Genomic DNA, 22488 nt, shown 5'->3' with positions numbered 1-22488 from the left:
TGAATTGCAATTAATTGCAAAGTCCGTCTTTGCCATGCAAAAAGAACTGAATCCCCCAAAAAACATTTCCACTGCATTTCAGCCCTGCCACAAAAGGACCAGCTGACATCATGTCAGTGATTCTCTCGTTAACACAGGTGTGAGTGTTGACGAGGACAAGGCTGGAGATCACTCTGTCATGCTGATTGAGTTCAAATAACAGACTGGAAGCTTCAAAAGGAGGGTGGTGTTTGGAATCATTGTTCTTCCTCTGTCAACCATGGTTACCTGCAAGGAAACACGTGCCGTCATCATTGCTTTGCATAAAAAGGGCTTCACAGACAAGCATATTGTTGCCAGTAAGATTGCACCTAAATCAACCATTTATCGGATCATCAAGAATTTCAAGGAGAGCGGTTCAAATGTTGTGAAGAAGGCTTCAGGGCGCCCAAGAAAGTCCAGCAAGCGCCAGGACCATCTCCTAAAGTTGATTCAGCTGCGGGATCGGGGCACCACCAGTACAGAGCTTGCACAGGAATGGCAGCAGGCAGGTGTGAGTGCATCTGCACACACAGTGAGGCGAAGACATTTGGAGGATGGCCTGGTGTCAAGAAGGGCAGCAAAGAAGCATCAGGGACAGACTGATATTCTGCAAAAGGTACAGGGATTGGACTGCTGAGGACTGGAGTAAAGTCATTTTCTCTGATGAATCCCCTTTCCGATTGTTTGGGGCACCCGGAAAAAAGCTTGTCTGGAGAAGACAAGGTGAGCGCTACCATACGTCCTATGTTATGCCAACAGTAAAGCATCCTGAGACCATTCATGTGTGGGGTAGCTTCTCAGCCAAGGGAGTGGGCTCACTCACAATTTTGCCTAAGAGCACAGCCATGAATAAAGAATGGTACCAACACATCCTCCGAGAGCAACTTCTCCAAACCATCCAGGAACAGTTTGGTGACGACCAATGCCTTTTTCCAGCATGATGGAGCACCTTGCCATAAGGCAAAAGAGATAACTAAGTGGCTCGGGGAACAAAACATCGATATTTTGGGTCCATGTCCAGGAAAATCCCCAGACCTTAATCCCATTGAGAACTTGTGGTCAATCCTCAAGAGGAGGGTGGACAAACAAAAACCCACTAATTCTGAGAAACTCCAAGCATGCCATCAGTCAGGATGTGACCCAGACATTAATTGACAGCATGCCAGGGCTGATTGCAGAGGTCTTTAAGGGTCAACACTGCAAATATTGACTCTTTGCATCAACTTCATGTAATTGTCAATAAAAGCCTTTGACACTTATGAAGTGCTTGTAGTTATACTTCAGTATTCCATAGTAACATCTGAATAAAATATCTAAAGACACTGAAGCAGCAAATTTTGTGGAAATTAATATTTGTGTCATTCACAAAACTTTTCGCCACGACTGTACATGCCTCATGAGCTTATTACAATTGTCGTACCCGATCAAAACCCAAAATATGAGCTTGTTTTACTACTTTGTTTTTAAACAATGTAAATGTATACAAACACTGTGTAGCCTCAAAACATGGTTCAAACTATAATCTTGATATCATGGGTAGTAGCAATAGCCTGCCTATGTGGCATGGCGCTACAGATGGTGGCCTCAGGACCTCTATATCAGGCGGTGTGAAAGGAAAGTCCGGAAAATGGTTCAAGACTCCAGCTACCAAAACTCTAGTGATACTGGTGCATCAAGTCTGACACCAACAGGCTCCTGAACATCTTCTATCCCCAAGCCATAAGACTGCTAAATAGCTAATTAAATGGCTGAGTTGACCGTTGTTTTATTTAACTTTTGCACTGTCTCTATGCACTCACAGGGCCCTACACTCACACTCACTTCATAATTTTCTCACACACACATAATATGCACATACATTTATACTGACTCTACACACACGCACACCACACCCACTCACATGAAACCATCATATATGCTGCCGCTACTCCGTATAAATATATGGTGATATCACCTTACCCCTATACATGTCAGTGGAGGCGGATGAGGGAAAGACGACTCATAATAACAGCGCGAATGGAATGGCATCAAATACATGGAAACAATGTGTTTGATGTATTTGATACCATTCCACTGATTCCGCACCAGCCATTACCATAAGCCTGTACTCCCCAATTAAGCTGCCATCAGCCTCCTGTGATACATACAGTACCTACGGGACGGCAGCTCTGTTTCATGTCTGTCTAATTAAGCAATAAGGCACCTCTGGGGTTTGTGGTTTATGGCCAATGTACCACGGCTAAAGTCTGTTCTTAGGCACGACACAGCCCTTAGCCGTGGTATATTGGCCATATACCACAAACCCCAGAGGTGCCTTATTGCTATTACAAACTGGTTAGCAACGTAATTAGCAGTAAAAATAAAAGTTTTGTCATACCTGTGGTATATGGTCCGATATACCACGGCTGTCAGCCAATCAGCATTCAGGGTTCGAAACCACCCAGTTTATAATAAAGCATAAAAATACAAAATGTGGAGTAGGAGTCCATTTTGCTGATTCCACTCTAAAAGGTGTAGACATGCTGCCAAATAAGGACCAGAAGATTACACAACCTGTAATACAGTGGGAGGACTGCTCTGCTTGCAGAGGACTGCTCTGCTTATGGTCCCAGATCGGTTGGTGCTGAATAGCCAGACAACAACCGTAGGAGCTGGCTATACAGTACAAACAGATCTGGGACCAGGCTACAACTATGGGCCCTGATCAGAAGTAGTGTACAGGGAATAGGGTGCCATTAGGGACACAACCCTGGAGTGGGAAGCAATCCACATTTTTCAGTCTCAGCAGAGTAGTAGCCTGGTCCCAGATTGTTTTGTGCTGTATAGCCAACTCCTACAGTAAAGCTGCTATAAGGTTAGGAGAGAAGCCATTCTATGGGCTGTCAATGGATAGACTATGTGAAGTGTAACAAGGTTTAACAAGACTGCGAATGTTGATAGAACTGCATCTGATTGAAAAGGTCAGCTCTCGCTCTTTCTCTCACACGTGCACATATTCAAACGTTCTATGCTTTAGAACCAATCCCTGCTCTCTGCAAAATAACAATAGCCGTATGCCTTACCAATTAGTTCTACTGTAATTGGGAAATGGAGGATTTGGTCAGTTTTCTGTATAAAAAAGCTATTTGAATTTCATGCGTATTTTTTGCTAAAAGGAATCCACCTCGTTTCTTCAAACTAAAGCGTGAAGGCTGTCTCATTGAGTAAGGCTGCCTGCCATAAAATGTAAATTCATGTCATGATTGCAAAAAGAACATTTCAGACAAATTAATAGCTTATTGTAGCCGTGGCAATTTCCTTATTTTGAGCTGTGGATCACAGTAATCTCTGGACTTCACACATGTGAATTGGAAATGTGTTTTTTTGCATATCCCAAGTCTCCTTAAAACACCCTAGCAGACGGGTCATGGCCAAGCTCAGCAATTATCAACGCCGACCCTGGAGCAATTAGTATTAAGTGCCTTGCTCAAGGACACATCGAAAGATTTTTCACCTTGGCGGCTCTGGGATTTGAACTAGCACAATGCTCTAACCTCAAACACCTACCTCAAAGACCTGAGCTAATAGGACATGTATGACTCAGACAGAGAACAGCTACCATCCACAGAGACAAAAAAACCTGGGAATGTACATGAATTGATGTGCCCATAATATCACCGACATTCATGTATGAAAAGGCATACAATACAAATTAACTTAACACTTCCTATGAATATCGTTGTAAATATGCCTATAATACATTATGAAGAGGGTATTCATAGGGCCAAGCACACCCCCATCCATATCGACGGGGCACTTGTGGAGTGGATTTCCTTGAGTTCCTGTGTGTCACTAAGGAATTAACATGCTTCACACACATCAACACAGTCGTGAAGAAGGCACGACAACGCCTCTTCCCCCTCAGGAGGCAGAAAAGATTTGGCATGGGCCCTCAAATACTCAAAAAGTTCTACAGCTGCACCATTGAGAGCATGTTGACTGGCTGCATCACCGCTTGGTATGGCAACTGCTTGGTATGGCACTCGACCGCAAGACGTTATGGAGGGTCGTGTGTATGGCCCAGTACATCACTGGGGCCAAGCTCACTATCATCCAGGACCTTTATACCAGGCAGTGTAAGAGGAAGGCCCTAAAAATTGTCAAAGACTCCAGCTACCCAAGTCATATATTGTTCTCTCTACTACCGTACGGCAAACGGTACCGATCCACCAAGTCTGGAACCAACCGGACCCTGAACCGCTTCTATCCCCAAGCCATAAGACTGCTAAATCATTTATCAAAAGAGCTACCCGGATTATCTGCATTGACCCTTTTTGCACAAAAGCACTTTTCAGACAGACAGCGGAATATCGCCGAGTACCCTGCCAAGTACACCACTTTTCCCTCTAGTGAAAGTGGCTTAGCATGCACGCACACACATACACAAGGGTGACAGCCGCCAGTGCCCGTAGCAACAAAATAAACAACTGTTATTAACAGGCAGAAAAATTATTGTTTTAACAACATACGTATGCATAAAAACGTATTTACATGCAACAGAATGACCCATAAAAAATGGATTCGAAAACATGGATTTTTATTGTTAAACGTGAGACTGTAAACTGATAGTGTTAGCCAGCGAGCTAGCTAGAGTCGGCAAGTTAACTGGTCCCACTGTTGGACATACGTGCTGAGGTATCACAACGCAGGCTACGTTTTATTCTGTGATTGGAAAACAATGCCGGCACAACTTGAAAAATAGAGCAAAATCCTAATTTCGGCTCAGCGGCTTCCATGGGTCCGAGCACCGCCAACCGCTCCGCCTTGATAAGAGTTTCGCCCCCTGCCTAGCCTTCATTGAAAATGAATGGGCCAACCCATCTGTCTGTCAGTGCCTTAACTATTTTGACTCATCACATATGCTGCTGCTACTGTTTATTATCTATCCTGTTGCCTAGTCACTTGACCCCTACTTATATGTACATACAGTGCATTCGGAAAGTATTCAGACCCCTTCCCCTTTTCCACATTTTGTTACATTACAGCCTTATTCTAACATTGATTAAATTATTTGTTTTCCATATCAATCTACACACAATACCCCATAATGACAAAGCGAAAACAGGTTTTTAGAAAAACAGAAATACCGTATTTCTATAAGTATTCAGACCCTTTGCTATGAGACTTGAAATTGAGCATCAGGAGCTTCCTGGTTCCTTGAGTTGTTTCTGCAACTTGATTGGAGTCCACTTGTGGTAAATTCAATTGATTGGACATGATTTGCAAAGGCACCTGTCTATATAAGGTCCCATAGTTGACAGTGCATGTCAGAGCAAAAACCAGGCCATGAGGTCGAAGAAATTGTCCATAGAGCTCTGAGACAGGATTGTGTTGAGGCACAGATCTGGGGAAGCAACACATTTCTGCAGCATTGATGGTCCCCAAGAACACAGCAGCCTCCATCATTCTGCAGGAACTGGGAGAACACAGTGGCCTCCAAGTTTTGAATGACCAAGACTCTTACTAGAGCTGGCAGCCTGGCCAAACTGAGCAATCGGGGGAGAAGTGCCTTGGTCAGGGAGGTGACCAAGAACCCTATGGTCACTCTGAGAGAGCTCCAGAGTTCCTCTGTGGAGATGGGAGAACCACCCAGAAGGACAACCATCTCTGCAGCACTTCACCAATCAGGCATTTATGGTAGAGTGGCCAGACGGAAGTCTTCCTCAGTAGAAGACACATGACAGCCTGCTTTGAGTTTGCTAAAAGACACCTAAAGGACTCTCAGACCATGAGGAACAAGATACTCTGGTCTGATGAAACCAAGATCGAACTCTTCGGCATGAATGCCAAGCATCACGTCTGTAGGAAACCTGGCACCATCCCTACGGTGAAGCATGGTGGTGGCAGCATCCTGCTGTGGGGATAGTTTTCAGCTGCAGGGACTGGGAGACTAGTCAGGATCGATGGAAAGATGAACGGAGCAAAGTAAAGAGAGATCCTTGATGAAAACCTGCTCTACAGTGCTCAGGAAGTCAGACTGGGGGTGAAGGTTCACCTTCCAACAGGACAATGAACCTAAACACACAGCCAAGCAGGAGTGGCTTCAGGGCAAGTCTCTGAATGTCCAGGAGTAGTCCAGCCAGAGCCCGGACTTGAACCCGATCAAACATCTCTGGAGAGACCTGAAAATAGCTGTGAAGCGACGCTCCCCATCCAACCTGACAGAGCTTGAGAGGATCTGCAGAGAATGGGAGAAACTCCCCAAATACAGGTCTGCCAAGCTTCCCTCGTCATACCCAAGAAGACCTGAGTCTGTAATAGCTGCCAAAGGTGCTTCAACAAAGTTCTGAGTAAAGGGTCTGATTACTTATGTAAATGTCATTTTTCAGTTTTTTATTTTTAATACATTTGCTTTGTCATTATGGGGTATTGTGTGTAGATTGATGAAGAACAAAAACTATTTAATACATTTTAGAATAAGGCTGTGATGTAACAAAATGTGGAAAAAGTCTAGGGGTCTGAATACTTTATGAATGCACTTTTATCTACCTCAATTACCTCATACCCCTGCACGTCAACACGGTACTGTTACCCCATGTATATAGCCAGGTTATAGTTACTCATTGTGGATTTATTCCTATTATTTTTCTATTTTTCTCTCTGCATTGTTGGGAAAAGCCGTAAACAAGCATTTCACTGTTAGTCTAAGCCGCTAATTCTCTATCCTCTGTTCTCATCCTCCTAGATCTATCTGCTGGTTTCAACACCGTGAACCATCAGATCCACCTTCACCCTCTCAGGGCTGGGTATCTCAGGCTCAAACCCTACATTCCAACCCTAGCACTCCGTTCTGCCACTTCTGGTCTCTTGGCCCTCTCACCCCTACGGGAAGGCAGCTCCCGCTCATCCCAGTCCAAGTTATTCTCTGTCCTGGCACCTCAATGGTGGAGCCAGCTTCCCCAGAAGCTAGGACAGCAGAGCCCCTGCCAATCTTCCCAAAAACATCTGAAACCCTACCTCTTCAAATAGTATTTGAAATAATCCCCCTCCACCCCCTTCCTTCGTGAACTAACACTCACACTTCATATTTTTTGTAGCTTTCCAAAACAAAACTGTTATTGTAAAATGGTGTCCCTACCATTCATTACGAAAATACAAAATTGTCTCATATTGGTGCGATATCCCTTATTGTCATACAAAAATAAGCATGGAGCTGTTCTTAACGAAAGAGCCCTACAGCAACATACAAAATCCTTTCTGTCTGTCCGTTTGCTATAAAAGAGTAATTCTGCCAGCAGATTTGAAGCAGGGCTGAAGGGGACTTCTCTGCATAAATAAAGGTTAAATCTTTCCTGCATGCTGTGTGCTGTCTACATTGTGCATGTGACAGAATATTATATCATCAGGTTGTCACTGCTGCGTTTGAAGATGAAGATCAGATACTACAAAGTCCATCTGACTCCAGTACTCCTCTCTACTGTAGACTAGAGCTCTCTCTACCCTCTCTACTGTAGACTAGAGCTCTCTCTATCCTCTCTACTGTAGACTAGAGCTCTCTCTATCCTCTCCACTGTAGACTAGAGCTCTCTCTATCCTCTCTACTGTAGACTAGAGCTCTCTCTATCCTCTCTACTGTAGACTAGAGCTCTCTGTATCCTCTCTACTGTAGACTAGAGCTCTCACTATCCCCTCTAGTGTATACTAGAGCTCTCTGTCTATCCTCTCTACTGTAGACTAGAGCTCTCTCTATCCTCTCTACTGTCGACTAGAGCTCTCTCTATCCTCTCTACTGTAGACTAGAGCTCTCTCTATCCTCTCCACTGTAGACTAGAGCTCTCTCTATCCCCTCTAGTGTATACTAGAGCTCTCTGTCTATCCTCTCTACTGTAGACTAGAGCTCTCTCTATCCTCTCTACTGTAGACTGGAGCTCTCTCTATCCCCTCTAGTGTAGACTAGAGCTCTCTCTATCCTCTCTACTGTAGACTAGAGCTCTCTCTATTTATGATGACAGAGGCACCTGAAAAATGTAATAATGTGGTTGTGGTCAGAAAAAAGAGATTATTATAATATATATATTATAATTAATTAAAGACATGTTTTCTGCATGGTCACTATTAGATATAGAAAAAGTGTCCTTAATAATTGCAATATCAAAATCCCTCTCAATACACAACCTGACCAAAGACATTCGCCTGATATACTGTAACTGCAACCAGTTTTAGACTCTACCCACTGGGTTAGACTCTACAATATCCAGTCAATATCCACATTTAGCAACGATGAAAACATTCCCAAACCAGAAACCATGGATTGATGGCAGCATTCGCGTAAAACTGAAAGCGCGAACCACTGCTTTTAATCAGGGCAAGGTGACTGGAAACATGACCGAATACAAACAGTGTAACTATTCCCTCCGCAAGGCAATCAAACAAGCTAAGCGTCAGTATAGAGACAAAGTAGAATCTCAATTCAACGGCTCAGACACAAGAGGTATGTGGCAGGGTCTACAGTCAATCACGGATTACAAAAAGAGAACCAGCACCGTCACGGACCAGGATGTCTTGCTCCCAGGCAGACTAAATAACTTTTTTGCCCGCTTTGAGGACAGTACAGTGCCACTGACACTGCCCGCAACTTTAAAAAATGCGGACTCTCCTTCACTGTAGCCGACGTGAGGAAAACATTTAAACGTGTCAACCCTCGCAAGGCTGCAGGCCCAGACGGCATCCCCAGCCGCGCCCTCAGAGCATGCGCAGACCAGCTGGCTGGTGTGTTTACGGACATATTCAATCAATCCCTATCCCAGTCTGTTGTTCCCACATGCTTCAAGAGGGCCACCATTGTTCTTGTTCCCAAGAAAGCTAAGGTAACTGAGCTAAACGACTACCGCCCCGTAGCACTCACTTCCATCATCATGAAGTGCTTTGAGAAACTAGTTAAGGACCATATCACCTCCACCCTACCTGACACCCTAGACCCACTCCAATTTGCTTACCGCCCAAATAGGTCCACAGACGATGCAATCTCAACCACACTGCACACTGCCCTAACCCATCTGGACAAGAGGAATACCTATGTGAGAATGCTGTTCATCGACTACAGCTCGGCATTTAACACCTTAGTGCCCTCCAACTGGGTACTGGACTTCCTGACGGGCCGCCCCCCAGGTGGTGAGGGTAGGCAACAACATCTCCACCCCGCTGATCCTCAACACTGGGGCCCCACAAGGGTGCGTTCTGAGCCCTCTCCTGTACTCCCTTTTCACCCACGACTGCGTGGCCACGCACGCCTCCAACTCAATCATCAAGTTTGCGGACGACACAACAGTGGTAGGCTTGATTACCAACAACGACGAGACGGCCTACAGGGAGGAGGTGAGGGCCCTCGGAGTGTGGTGTCAGGAAAATAACCTCACACTCAACGTCAACAAAACTAAGGTGATGATTGTGGACTTCAGAAAACAGCAGAGGGAACACCCCCCTATCCACATCGATGGAACAGTAGTGGAGAGGGTAGTAAGTTAAGTTCCTCGGCATACACATCACAGACAAACTGAATTGGTCCACACAGACAGCATCGTGAAGAAGGCGCAGCAGCGCCTCTTCAACTTCAGGAGGCTGAAGAAATTCGGCTTATCACCAAAAGCACTCACAAACTTCTACAGATGCACAATCGAGAGCATCCTTTCGGGCTGTATCACCGCCTGGTACGGCAACTGCTCCACCCACAACTGTAAGGCTCTCCAGAGGGTAGTGAGGTCTGCACAACGCATCACCGGGGGCAAACTACCTGCCCTCCAGGACACCTACACCACCCGATGTCACAGGAAGGCCATAAAGATCATCAAGGACAACAACCACCCGAGCCACTGCCTGTTCACCCCACTATCATCCAGAAGGCGAGGTCAGTACAGGTGCATCAAAGCTGGGACCGAGAGACTGAAAAACAGCTTCTATCTCAAGGCCATCAGACTGTTAAACAGCCACCACTAACATTGAGTGGCTGCTGCCAACACACTGACTCAACTCCAGCCACTTTAATAATGGGAATTGATGGAAAATTATGTAAAATATATCACTAGCTACTTTAAACAATGCTACCTAATATAATGTTTCCTACATTATTCATCTCATATGTATACGTATATACTGTACTCTATATCATCTACTGCATCCTTATGTAATACATGTATCACTAGCCACTTTAACTATGCCACTTTGTTTACATACTCATCTCATATGTATACACTGCACTCAATACCATCTACTGTATCTTGCCTATGCCGCTCTGTACCATCACTCATTCATATATCTTTATGTTCATATTCTTTATCCCCTTACACTTGTGTCTATAAGGTAGTAGTTTTGGAATTGTTAGCTAGATTACTTGTTGGTTATTACTGCATTGTCGGAACTAGAAGCACAAGCATTTCGCTACACTCACATTAACATCTGCTAACCATTTGTGTATGTGACAAATAAAATTTGATTTGATTTCGATTTGATTTGATTTTTAGTTTCATAATCATAAAGCCTGCTTAAGTTGCTCTGGGTAAGATTGTCTGCTAAATGAAAAATGTAACTGCAGAGTAAGACATGTTACTCGGGGTGCTTGGACTGGATGCAAGGTAACACCTGGAGTTTGGACTGGATGGAAGGTAACACCTGGAGTTTGGAATGGATGGAAGTTAACACCTGGAGCTTGGTCTGGATGCAAGGTAACACCTGGAGCTTGTACTGGATGGAAGGTAACACCTGGAGCTTGGACTGGATGGAAGGTAACACCTGGAGCTTGGAATGGATGGAAGGTAACACCTGGAGCTTGGACTGGATGGAAGGTAATACCTGGAGATTTGAATGGATGGGAGGTAACACCTGGAGCTTGGACTGGATAGAAGGTAACACCTGGAGCTTGGTCTGGATAGAAGGTAATACCTGGAGATTTGAATGGATGGGAGGTAAAACCTGGAGCTTGGTCTGGATAGAAGGTAATACCTGGAGATTTGAATGGATGGGAGGTAATACCTGTAGCTTGGTCTGGATAGAAGGTAATACCTGGAGATTTGAATGGATGGGAGATAACACCTGGAGCTTGGTCTGGATGCAAGGTAACACCTGGAGCTTGGTCTGGATGCAAGGTAACACCTGGAGCTTGGTCTGGATGCAATGTAACACCTGGAGTTTGGACTGGATGGAAGATAAACACCTGGAGCTTGGACTGGATGCAAGGTAACACCTGGAGCTTGGACTGGATGCAAGGTAACACCTGGAGCTTGGACTGGATGGAAGATAAACACCTGGAGCTTGGACTGGATGCAAGGTAACACCTGGAGCTTGGACTGGATGGAAGATAACACCTGGAGCTTGGACTGGATGGAAGATAAACACCTGGAGCTTGGATTGGATGCAAAGTAACACCTGGGGCTTGGTCTGGATGCAAGGTAACACCTGGAGCTTGGACTGGATGCAAGGTAACACCTGGGGCTTGCTCTGGATGCAATGTAACACCTGGAGTTTGGACTGGATGGAAGATAAACACCTGGAGCTTGTACTGGATGGAAGGTAACACCTGGAGCTTGTACTGGATGGAAGGTAACACCTGGAGCTTGGACTGGATGCAAGGTAACACCTGGAGCTTGTACTGGATGCAAGGTAACACCTGGAGCTTGGAATGGATGGAAGGTAGCACCTGGAGCTTGGAATGGATGGAAGGTAACACCTGGAGCTTGGACTGGATGGAAGGTAACACCTGGAGCTTGGACTGGATGCAAAGTAACACCTGGAGCTTGGAATGGATGGAAGGTAACACCTGGAGCTTGGACTGGATGGAAGGTAACACCTGGAGCTTGGACTGGATAGTAGATGGAAGGTAACACCTGGAGCTTGGACTGGATGCAAGGTAACACCTTGAACATGTATGGCATGGGATCAAAGGCAGTGAGAAAGAGAATAAGTGGATAAGTGTGCTGGATAAGTGTGTGTGTGTGTGTGTGTGTGTGTGTGTGTGTGTGTGTGTGTGTGTGTGTGTGTGTGTGTGTGTGTGTGTGTGTGTGTGTGTGTGTGTGTGTGTGTGTGTGTGTGTGTGTGTGTGTGTGTGTGTGTGTGTGTGTGTGTGTGTGTGCGTGTGCGTGTGTGTGTCTGTGGGTGTGTATCTGTGTGTGTGTGTGTGGTCAATGCAATGCTGCTGGCTCATCAACAGCTATGTCATTGTCCCTCTGGGGATATGTATGCATCAGCAAATCAATATTTCATATGATGTGACAATTATGCCAATGTTCATACTCAAACTGCAACCAGCAACAAAAAATGTACATACAGTATACGGTGAACATTAAACATAGCCTACAGAATATACTGTACCTGTACTATGCATTAAACATCCGGTAAAACTTTACTGTAGGTGTCCTTATGAAATAAAGCCTTTATAACAGCTACATAACACATTATAACAAAGACAGACACCTAGAGTAAAGAGTTACCAAACATCCTTTTGTCTAGGCATCCTACAGTCCTAATATTCTGAGGTACAGTATACACTGAGCGCACAAAATATTATGAACACGTGCTCTTTCCATGACATAGACTGACCAGGTGAAAGCTATGATCCCTTAAATCCACTTCAATCAGTGTCGATGAAGGGGCCAGACCGGTTAAGGGGGGGTTCCTAGTGTTTGGTATACTCAGTGTATATGTTAGTACCGCATATCCCTCTTTCACCCGAATCTCTCCACCTATCCATCAGATCTTAGAATGTATACACACATGACTGTAAGTCGCTTTGGATAAAAGCGTCTGCTAAATGGCATATATTATATTATTATATCTTGGTGTAGGACCACAGCTCTATCGGTGACAGTGATTTAAATGGAATACACCAACAGCTGTCTTCCTTTGAAGACAATTAACAGACAGTTGTCACAAACCCAAAAAGGTCCCAGGCCAACCGTTGCCATAGTGACGAGACAGCTGTATAATCCTCTTGTCACTGATGTGATCTTCGGCTGCTGCCAACACCAATCCACCGCAGATGGTAAAAATAGAATTGTGAGAATAATGAATAGTCAGTCACGGTTTAAACTGGATGGAATCATACAGTAGTCATTCCACTTGTATCTTCTGTTACTTTTCTCAGCTTCTTTCGATTCAGATCAATAGAATGGAATACAATTTGTGTAAATCTTGTAGTTATCATGGCCAGATTGCATGCCCAGGGGCCTTGACTCCTGGTATCATATGAACATTGCAGGAAATTTGTTTTAAAACTGCAAGATTTTCTCTCCTTCCCATGGAAAAATGAGAAGAATTGCAAGAAATTAGCTTATAAAAAAGCTTAAAATGTTTTCTTCTCTCCGGTAACAAGAGGGTTGTGAACAGTTTGAACAGTTTGGTGTAACATGGGTTCCGAGGTAGGGATTTGTTATTATGCAAATAAATTATAATATTCATCTGGACCTTTGCCACCTAGGAAATTTGTGTGAGCTGTTATTCTAAATAGTATGGGGGTACCCCTGCAATACACAACCCTAACTCTTGGAGTGTGTATCAATCATTTCAAGTGTACAACCATTGTACCTCTCACTGGCATCGAGTAACTCTGACAGAAGTATCTCTCTTTGTCTTTCACCATGGAAACGGATGCAGGAGGTGCAGCAAGTGCATCTGAACCCGCTGTTCTATAGGTGCTGTAAAGTAGTGAGCACTACTTTTGACAACGTTCGATAGGGCTCTGGTCAAAAGTAGTGCACTAGGTAGGTTATATGGTCTGACCAGCTGAGACAGTGAGTGATTGTAGGACAGTGCTCGGTTCAATTGATCCTGCAATGCATATAGTGGATATCATCGGAGGAGGAACATCCTACTCAGTGAATTTCATTAAAATATATATTTATATTTTTTAGATAAAACTATACCAAATAACTGATTAAAACACAGTTTTTCAATTAAGGTCTACAGTAGCCTCAACAGCACCCTCTAGGGTGGCACCATGGTGTAGCCAGAGGACAGCTATTTTCCATCCTCCTCTAGGTACATTGACTTCATTACAAAACCTAGGAGGCTCAAACAGAGAGGAATGCTATTTATGTTAGCTAGCTGGCTATGGCTATCTAACACTGCAACTCTTCCAAGTCTAGATTTTGGCTATATTACTTTATTGCCGGTTAAGGGGGGGGGGGTAACTGCTAAACTGCTTGCTGTACACTGTACTGCGTGATTGTACATATGGATTTGATTGTGGGTTTACTAATGCGTTAGTTCTAGTTTGTTGACTATAACGTTAATATGGTGACAATGATGTAGGCTGTGTAGGGGTTAATGGTTATGATATGAAGGTTTGGCTTGGAGAGGTTTTTGTGCATGGTCACAGACAGCTGTTGTGTTGTGTACTGAAGTCCACAAGTGAAGAGAAATGGTGAGAGGAGGAGAGCGCATATATGCGAGAAGGAGATTTATACAATGAACAAAGTGATGATGTTGTTTGTGGCTGCTATGGAAATGAAATGTGTGTGCTGGTAATTAGAGGTGTATTCAATCCGCCGATTCTGTTGCAAAACGTTTCTTAAATGCACGCAAACTGAACAAAACGGGGAGGGACCTAACTGAATTTGTCTAATAGAAACTCGTGATTTTGTTTCAAAATGTAACATTTTGCAACTGTTTGGACTAATGATTACACCCCTGATGAGCTAGATACAGGCAAGTGTGTGCAAGGTGGTAATGAATTTGTCACTGTCTGTCACCTTAATTACTCCAATTTGTCTCTCGACCTGTGCACCTACGCTACCGTTCAAAAGATTGGGGTCACTTAGAAATGTTCTTGTTTTTGAAAGAAAAGGAAATGTTTTGTCCATTAAAATAACATAAAATTGATCAGAAATACAGTGTAGACATTGTTAATGTTGTAAATAACTATTGTAGCTGGAAACGGCTGATGTTTTATGGAATATCTACATAGGCGTACAGAGGCCCATTATCAGCAACCATCACTCGTGTGTTCTAATGGCACGTTGTGTTAGCGAATCCAAGTTTGTCATTTGAAAAGGCTAATTGATCATTCGAAAATTGTTTTGCAATTATGTTAGTTAGCACATAATTAGTTAGCACATCTGAAAACTGTTGTTCTGATTAAAGAAGCAATAAAACTGGCCTTCTTTAGAATAGTTGAGAATTAATTTGATTTATTGCACCTTTATTTTACCAGGTAGGCCAGTTGAGAACAAGTTCTCATTTACAATTGCGACCTGGCCGAGATAAAGCAAAGCAGCGTGACAAAAACAACAACACAGAGCTACACATAAACAAACGTACAGTCAATAACACAATAGAAAAGCAAATAGAAAAATATATGTACAATTTGTGCAAATGTAGAAGAGTAGGGAGGTAAGGCAATAAATAGGCCATAGAGGCAAAATAATTAAAATGTTGCATTAACACTGGAGTGATAGATGTGCAGATGATGATGTGCAAGTAGAGATACTGGGGTGCAAGAGGGTAAGTAATAATATGGGGATGAGGTAGTTGGGTCTGCTATTTACAGATTGGCTGTGTACAGGTACAGTGATCGTTAAGCTACTCTGACAGCTGATGCTTAAAGTTAGTGAGGGAGATATAAGTCTCCAGCTTCAGTGATTTTTGCAATTCGTTCCAGTCATTGGCAGCAGAGAATTGGAAGGAAAGGTGGCCAAAGTAAGTGCTGTCTTTGGGGATGACCAGTGAAATATACCTGCTGGAGCGCGTGCTGCTGGTGTTGCTAGTGTGGGTGTTGCTGGTGACCAGTGAGCTGAGATAAGGCGGGGCTTTACATAGCAAATACTTATAGATGACATGGAGCCAGTGGGTTTGGCAATGGATATGTAGTGAGGGTCAGCCAACGAGAGCATACAGGTCGCAGTGGTGGGTAGTATATGGGGCTTTGGTGACAAAACGGATGGCACTATGATAGACTACATCAAATTTGCTGAGTAGAGTGTTAGAGGCTATTTTCTAAATGACATTGCCGAAGTCAAGGATCAGTAGGATAGTCCGTTTTAAGAGGCTATGTTTGGCAGCATGAGTGAAGGAGGCTTTGTTGCGAAATAGGAAGCCAATTCTAGATTTAATTTTGGATTTGAGATGCTTAATGTGAGTCTAGAAGGAGAGTTTACAGTCTAACTCGACACCTAGGTATTTGTAGTTGTCCACATATTCTAAGTGAGAACCGTCCAGAGTAGTGATGCTAGTCGGGCGGGAGGGTGCGGGCAGCAATCGGTTGAAGAGCATGCATTTAGATTTACTAGCATTTAAGAGCAGTTGGAGGCCACAGAAGGAGTGTTGTATGGTGTTGAAGCTCGTCTGGAGGTTTGTTAGCACAGTGTCCAAAGAAAGGCCAAATGTATACAGAATGGTGTCATCTGCGTAGAGATGGATCAGAGAATCACCAGCAGCAAGAGCAACATCATTGATATATACAGAGAAAAGAGTCGTCCCGAGAATTGAACCCTGTGGCACCCCCATAGAGACTACCAGAGGTCCGGACAACAGGCCCTCCGGTTTTGACACACTGAACTCTATCTGAGAAGTAGTTGGTGAACCAGGCGAGGCAGTCATTTGAGAAGCCAAGGCCATTGAGTCTGCCGATAAGAATACGGTGATTGACAGAGTCGAAAGCCTTGGCCAGGTCGATGAAGACGGCTAAACAGTACTGTCTTTAATCGATGGAGTTATGATATCGTTTAGGACCTTGAGCGTGGCTGAGGTGCATCCATGACCAGCTCGGAAACCAGATTGCATAGTGGAGAAGGTACGGTGGGATTCAAAATGGTCGCTGATCTGTTTGTTAAGTTGGCTTTCGAAGATTTTAGAAAGGCAGGGCAGGATGGATATAGGTCTACAAAGGTTTGGGTCTAGAGTGTCTCCCCCTTTGAAGAGGGGGATGACCTCCTCAGCTTTCCAATCTTTGGGGATCTCAGATGATACGAAAGAGAGATTGAATAGGCTAGTAATAGGGGTTGCAACAATTTTGGTGGATCATTTTAGAAAGAGAGGATCCAGATTGTCTAGCCCAGCTGATTTGTAGGGATCCAGATTTTGCAGCTCTTTCAGAACATTAGCTGTCTGGATTTGGGTGAAGGAGAAGCGAGGGAGGCTGGGGCAAGTTGCTGCAGGGGGTGCTGAGATGTTGGCCGGGGTAGGGTTAGACAGGTGGAAAGCATGGCCAGTCGTAGAAAAATGCTTATTGAAATGATCGATTATTGTAGATTTATCGGTGGTGACAGTGTTTCCTATCCTCAGTGCAGTGGGCCGCTGGGAGGAGGTGCTCTTATTCTCCATGGACTTTACAGTGTCCCAAAACCTTTTGGAATTAGTGCTACAGGAAGCAAATTTCTGTTTGAAAAAGCTTTCCTAACTGACTATATTGGTTCCCTGAAAAGTTGCATATCGCGGGGGCTATTCGATGCTAATGCAGAACATAACAGGATGTTTTTGTGCTGGTCAAGGGCAGTCAAGTCTGGGGTGAACCAAGGGCTATATCTGTTCTCAAGAATCTTGAGCATCAGCATTTGTGGGTTCGATTACAGGCTCAAAATATCCAGAAACAAAGACCTTTCTTCTGAAACTCGCCAGTCTATTCTTGTTCTGAGAAAAGGCTATTCCATGCGAGAAATTGCTAAGAATCTGAAGATCTCGTACAACGCTGTGTACTACTCCCTTCACAGAACAGCGCAAACTGTCTCTAACCAGAATAGAAAGAGTGGGAGGCCCCGGTGCACAACTGAGCAAGAGGACATTAGAGTGTCTAATTTAAGAAACAGACACCTCACAAGTCCTCAACTGGCAGCTTCATTAAATAGTACTCGCAAAACACCAGTCTCAACATCAACAGTGAAGAGGCGACTCCGAGGCGAAATCATTTATTTTTATTGGCCAGTCTTAGATATGGCTTTTTCTTTGCAACTCTGCCTAGTAGGCCAGCATCCCCGAGTCACCTCTTCACTGTTGACATTGAGACTGGTGTTTTGTGGGTACTATTTAATGAAGCTGCCAGTTGAGGATTTGTGAGGTGTCTGTTTCTCAAACTAAACACTCTAATGTACTTCTCTTTCTATTCTGGTTAGGGCCAGTTTGTGCTGTTCTGTGAAGGGAGTAGTACACAGCGTTGTACGAGATCTTCAGTTTCTTGGCAATTTCTCACATGGAATAGCCTTCATTTCTCAGAACAAGAATGGACTGAGTTTCAGAGGAAAGTTATTTATTTCTGGACATTTTGAGCCTATAATCGAAACCAACAAATGCTGATGCTCCAGATACTCAACTAGTTTAAAGAAGGCCAGTTTTATTGCATCTTTAATCAGAACAACAGTTTTCAGTTGTGCTAACATAATTGCAAAATAATTTAATGATCAATTAGCCTTTAAAATTATAAACTTGGATTAGCTAATACAACGTGCCATTGGAACACAGGAGTGATGGTTGCTGATAATGGGTCTCTGTACGCCTATGTAGATATTCCATAAAACATCAGCCGTTTCCAGCTACAATAGTCACTTACATTAACAATGTTTACACTGTATTTCTGATCAATTTGATGTTATTTGAATGGACATTTGCTTTTCTTTCAAAAACAAGGATATTTCTAAGTGACCCCAAACTTTTGAATGGTAGTGTACATTATAAACTTTAATTCGTAGGCAAGGTTGTGGCAACCTCATCGAATCAAATCAAATCAAATGTATATAGCCCTTCGTACATCAGCTGATATCTCAAAATGCTGTACAGAAACCCAGCCTAAAACCCCAAACAGCAAGCACTGCAGGTGTAGAAGCACCTCATAATGGGTATAGGGCAAATTTGAGTATCATGTAGTAGCCTACACCTATCGATGTTAGATTGAGCTGGGTGAATGGAATATGAATGACAGTCATTCAATATGCTGTAATAGAAATAAGACCATGCCTTCCCTAATCTTGAAAGGCACCAACCGCCACTGACTGCCTAGTATATTGCCCCAGGTTCTCCTGCTGCTACTACTCCCCCACTGCTACTACCACAACTGAGAGCCAATGAGCCTGATGGTAAAAAAAGAGCGTGTCTGCTCTATATTGCATGCTTCTGTCTGCGTGTGTCAGTCTCTGGCTGTCTTTAGAAGTAACCTTACTTTAATAGGATGGAGGAAATTAAATGGATGGATGGAATACAAAAGGATGGATGGGGTACGATCATTCCCTAAATCTTTCCATAACCACTTTGACAGATATGATATTCATGATTATCAGAGTTACAGTAACAACAGCCATATTGTTGAAGAGATTGAGAGATACAGTAAGGATGAGACAGATGAAAGACTACTTGAATCTCATCAACCCTGAATTAACCTTTCAAACTGCTCATGAGTGGCAGATGCATTACTTGCTCTATACAAATTGAAGAGTTTAGTTCCAAAACACTATATCCACCAATTTTTCACATTTGTGTTTTTTCATCCGAAATGATTGGGGAATGGGTACCTTCATGTTTGTGGAAAAATATTACTATTCTCAGATTTTTTTATTCATAGATTTTTTATTTTTGTGTATTAAAAAGGGTTTTTGTTGCAAAACGCTATATCCATTGTTTAGCTGGAATGGAATGTTCTTATCCTGTATATTTGAATGCGATTGGTTGATTTCTCACCTAGCTATCTGAAGATGAATGAACTAACTGTAAGTTGCTCTAAGATCATCTGTTAAATGACTGAAATGTCACATGCAAATATTTTACATACAGATTTCATATTACTGTACTGATTCTTTAAAATAATATATTTTTAAATATTGATGTCACAAATGTATCATTTGTACATTTCTTTATTAAAAATGTAGTTATTTGTCACATTTCACTGTATAAAACCTATAGTACTATTCTCTGAGAGTGAGGGGGATACCTAGCGTTTTGCAACAAAACATGATTATTTTTCTCCCCCATGTACAGTGGGGCAAAAATGTATTTAGTCAGCCACCAATTGTGCAAGTTCTCCCACTTAAAAAGATGAGAGAGGCCTGTAATTTTCATCATAGGTACACTTCAACTATGACAGACATCGTTCAAGAAGCCCATGCCATGATTAGATGGTGAAAAAACACACCAATCTCTTTCAAAAGTTGTAAAAAAATATATATGTATTTACCTAAATGTCTGAAAGTGGATATATAGCACTTTGGAATGAAACTCTTCAAATGCTCATGCCTTTGTTATGTAAATCTAATGATGTCAAACTGTGTTAGAGCATTGTTTTGAGGATGATAGAGTTTGATGTGCTCCCTGTTTCCTGTCTGGATAGAGTGCAGGGTCATCGATGCAGACAGTTTAAGGGGCTATGAGCTGATGGGTTGGTCTAATCAATTCATATTACCAAAGCAGTGCTACTCCACTTATCTATAACCAATTAATTCAATTCTAACAACAACATTCCATCATGAAACATGAGAGGGGCTCATTAATTAATTAATTCATAATGCTACCACATGGGGAAAATGCCAATAAGGCCACAGAGGGCACTTAAATCAGTGTTTCCTAAACCTCCCCTCGAGTATCCACAGCCAGTCCACATATTTTATCAAATAACATTTTGTTTGTCACATCCGCTGAATACAACAGGTGTAGACCTCACCGTGAAATGCTTACTTACAAGCCCTTAAACAACAATAGAGTTCAATGTATTCCAGAATTATCACAGCTGTTTCAAATGGCCACCTAATCATCAAACCCCTCATTACCCAAATCAACTGTGCTAGTTCTGAATGCATCAAATGTGGACTGGCTGGGGTTACTCCAGGAGAGGATTGGGAAACACCACCTTAGATCATGACAGAAAAACATGTAGTCCCATATACTTACATCCAATCATCATCATGGCGACAGCGAAGATCTTCTCTCCGTCGGTGGTGGGGGCGATGTTTCCGAACCCTATACTGGTCAGAGAGGTCATGGTGAAGTATAGAGATGTGATGTAGACCGAGTCTTTGTTGGGGCCGCCCTCCCACTTCCCTGTGCCGCTGGCGTTGAAGCGGTATGGCGAGCCCACTGTCTCCCCCAGCATGTACAGCCAGCTGTCTGTCCGCAGGATGCCTGTCTCCTCGTCTATCACCTCATAGTCACCGATGCTGTACCTGTTATAGTTAGTCAAGATTAAAACATATTCAGCAACTCTTGGTCGGACAATGGAGGTCTGCCACAATATTGCATCCTTTTTATTGTTAAAGCCCAGTTAGACAAGAACCAAAACCAGGTAGGTGCTGTACCTGTTAGGTTGAGATGAGAAAGAGTTCATGTTCAGGTTTAGGGTTCAGGATCAGGATCAGGTTTAGGGGAAAGGGAAAGGACAGCGTTAGGGTTGCCTCTACCACACAGGTTAGAGGTTTGTTCACTTTGCTTAAGGGAGTAAGACGAAAGTTACAAAACATTGCGGGTGAGAAACAGAAACATACTTCTCCTTCATTACAATGTCAACACTACAGAGCATGACAGTTTTTAAAGGCAGTGTTTCTCAATCCGTTACTGAGTAACTCCCCAGTCATTTCACTTAGCATTTTCGTTCTAATCCACCAATAGCAATTTGTAATCTAATCCACCACTAATCTTGTTGATGAATTAAATCAGGTGTAGTAGAAAAAAGCATGCCACAGTTGGGGATCAGAGAGGAACGGATTGAGAAACACTGAAGGAATATGCAATCAACAAATACAGTAGCCAGATTGTTTTGGCCATTGTGATAATTTATATGAATAATAGGATAACAGTTTATTTGCATGATACCAACATAATGACTTCATATTACATTATTAACTCCTATAACAGGTTTTGGCAACTCTCTCCTCAGGGACCAACAGACAGTTCACATCTTTGTTGTCTAATCGTCAAGCTCTTGACAAGTTAAATCAGGTGTGCAAGTTCCCGGATAAGAGAATTGGGTACTGTCATAACCCATTAAAGGTAGACTCAGCGATATGACGAAGATGCACAAAGTTAACAGCATAGTTAGTCAATTTCCGCAACAACTAAGAGTGTTGAAGCACAAGGCTAAACTTCTCTGCTATTTTGGTCCCGTACCTACCACGTTGTAACAGCGTGAAGTGAACCGACTGTATGAGAGCTGTGCTATCGCAATAGCTGCGGTGCTGCTCGTGTCAACGTCATTTCACTGAGTCTACCTTTAATATACAGTAAATCAGTCTTAACAGAACAGTACCAGATGCAGGCCAACCAGTGGGCAGCCAAGCCGAAGACACACACCAACAGGACGAGGACGGCGGCTCCATACTCAATGTAGTGGTCCAGTTTACGGGCTACTCTGCCCAAGCGCAGCAACCGGACAACCTTCAGAGAACTGAACAGACTGCTGATCCCCTGAGAGAGAGAAAGATCAGGCAAAGGTTGACATAATGTTTACGTTCTATGGAAACTGAAGGGTGGACCTGTAGCCTAGGAGCCATTACTCAAAGTATGAACAAACCTAGAACTGCATTCTCGTGAGAC

General features: G+C 43.2%; 1 protein-coding gene across 1 annotated transcript in view; it reads right to left on the bottom strand.

Moving 5' to 3' along the window:
• Positions 1 to 22488, bottom strand: part of LOC124038351 (potassium voltage-gated channel subfamily H member 1-like) — a 99058-nt gene that overhangs the window by 53677 nt on the left and 22893 nt on the right. Inside the window, exons 8-9 of the mRNA XM_046354128.1 lie at positions 22202 to 22359; positions 20851 to 21122 (exon numbers count right to left, since the gene is read on the bottom strand). Coding sequence (XP_046210084.1) covers positions 20851 to 21122; positions 22202 to 22359 — 430 coding nt within the window. The remainder of the gene's footprint in view (positions 1 to 20850; positions 21123 to 22201; positions 22360 to 22488) is intronic.

Source organism: Oncorhynchus gorbuscha, linkage group LG06 (assembly GCF_021184085.1).
Source record: "Oncorhynchus gorbuscha isolate QuinsamMale2020 ecotype Even-year linkage group LG06, OgorEven_v1.0, whole genome shotgun sequence".
Classification (NCBI taxonomy): domain Eukaryota; kingdom Metazoa; phylum Chordata; class Actinopteri; order Salmoniformes; family Salmonidae; genus Oncorhynchus; species Oncorhynchus gorbuscha.
Note: the sequence above shows the minus strand (reverse complement) of the source record. Positions and strands in the feature narration are given on the sequence as shown.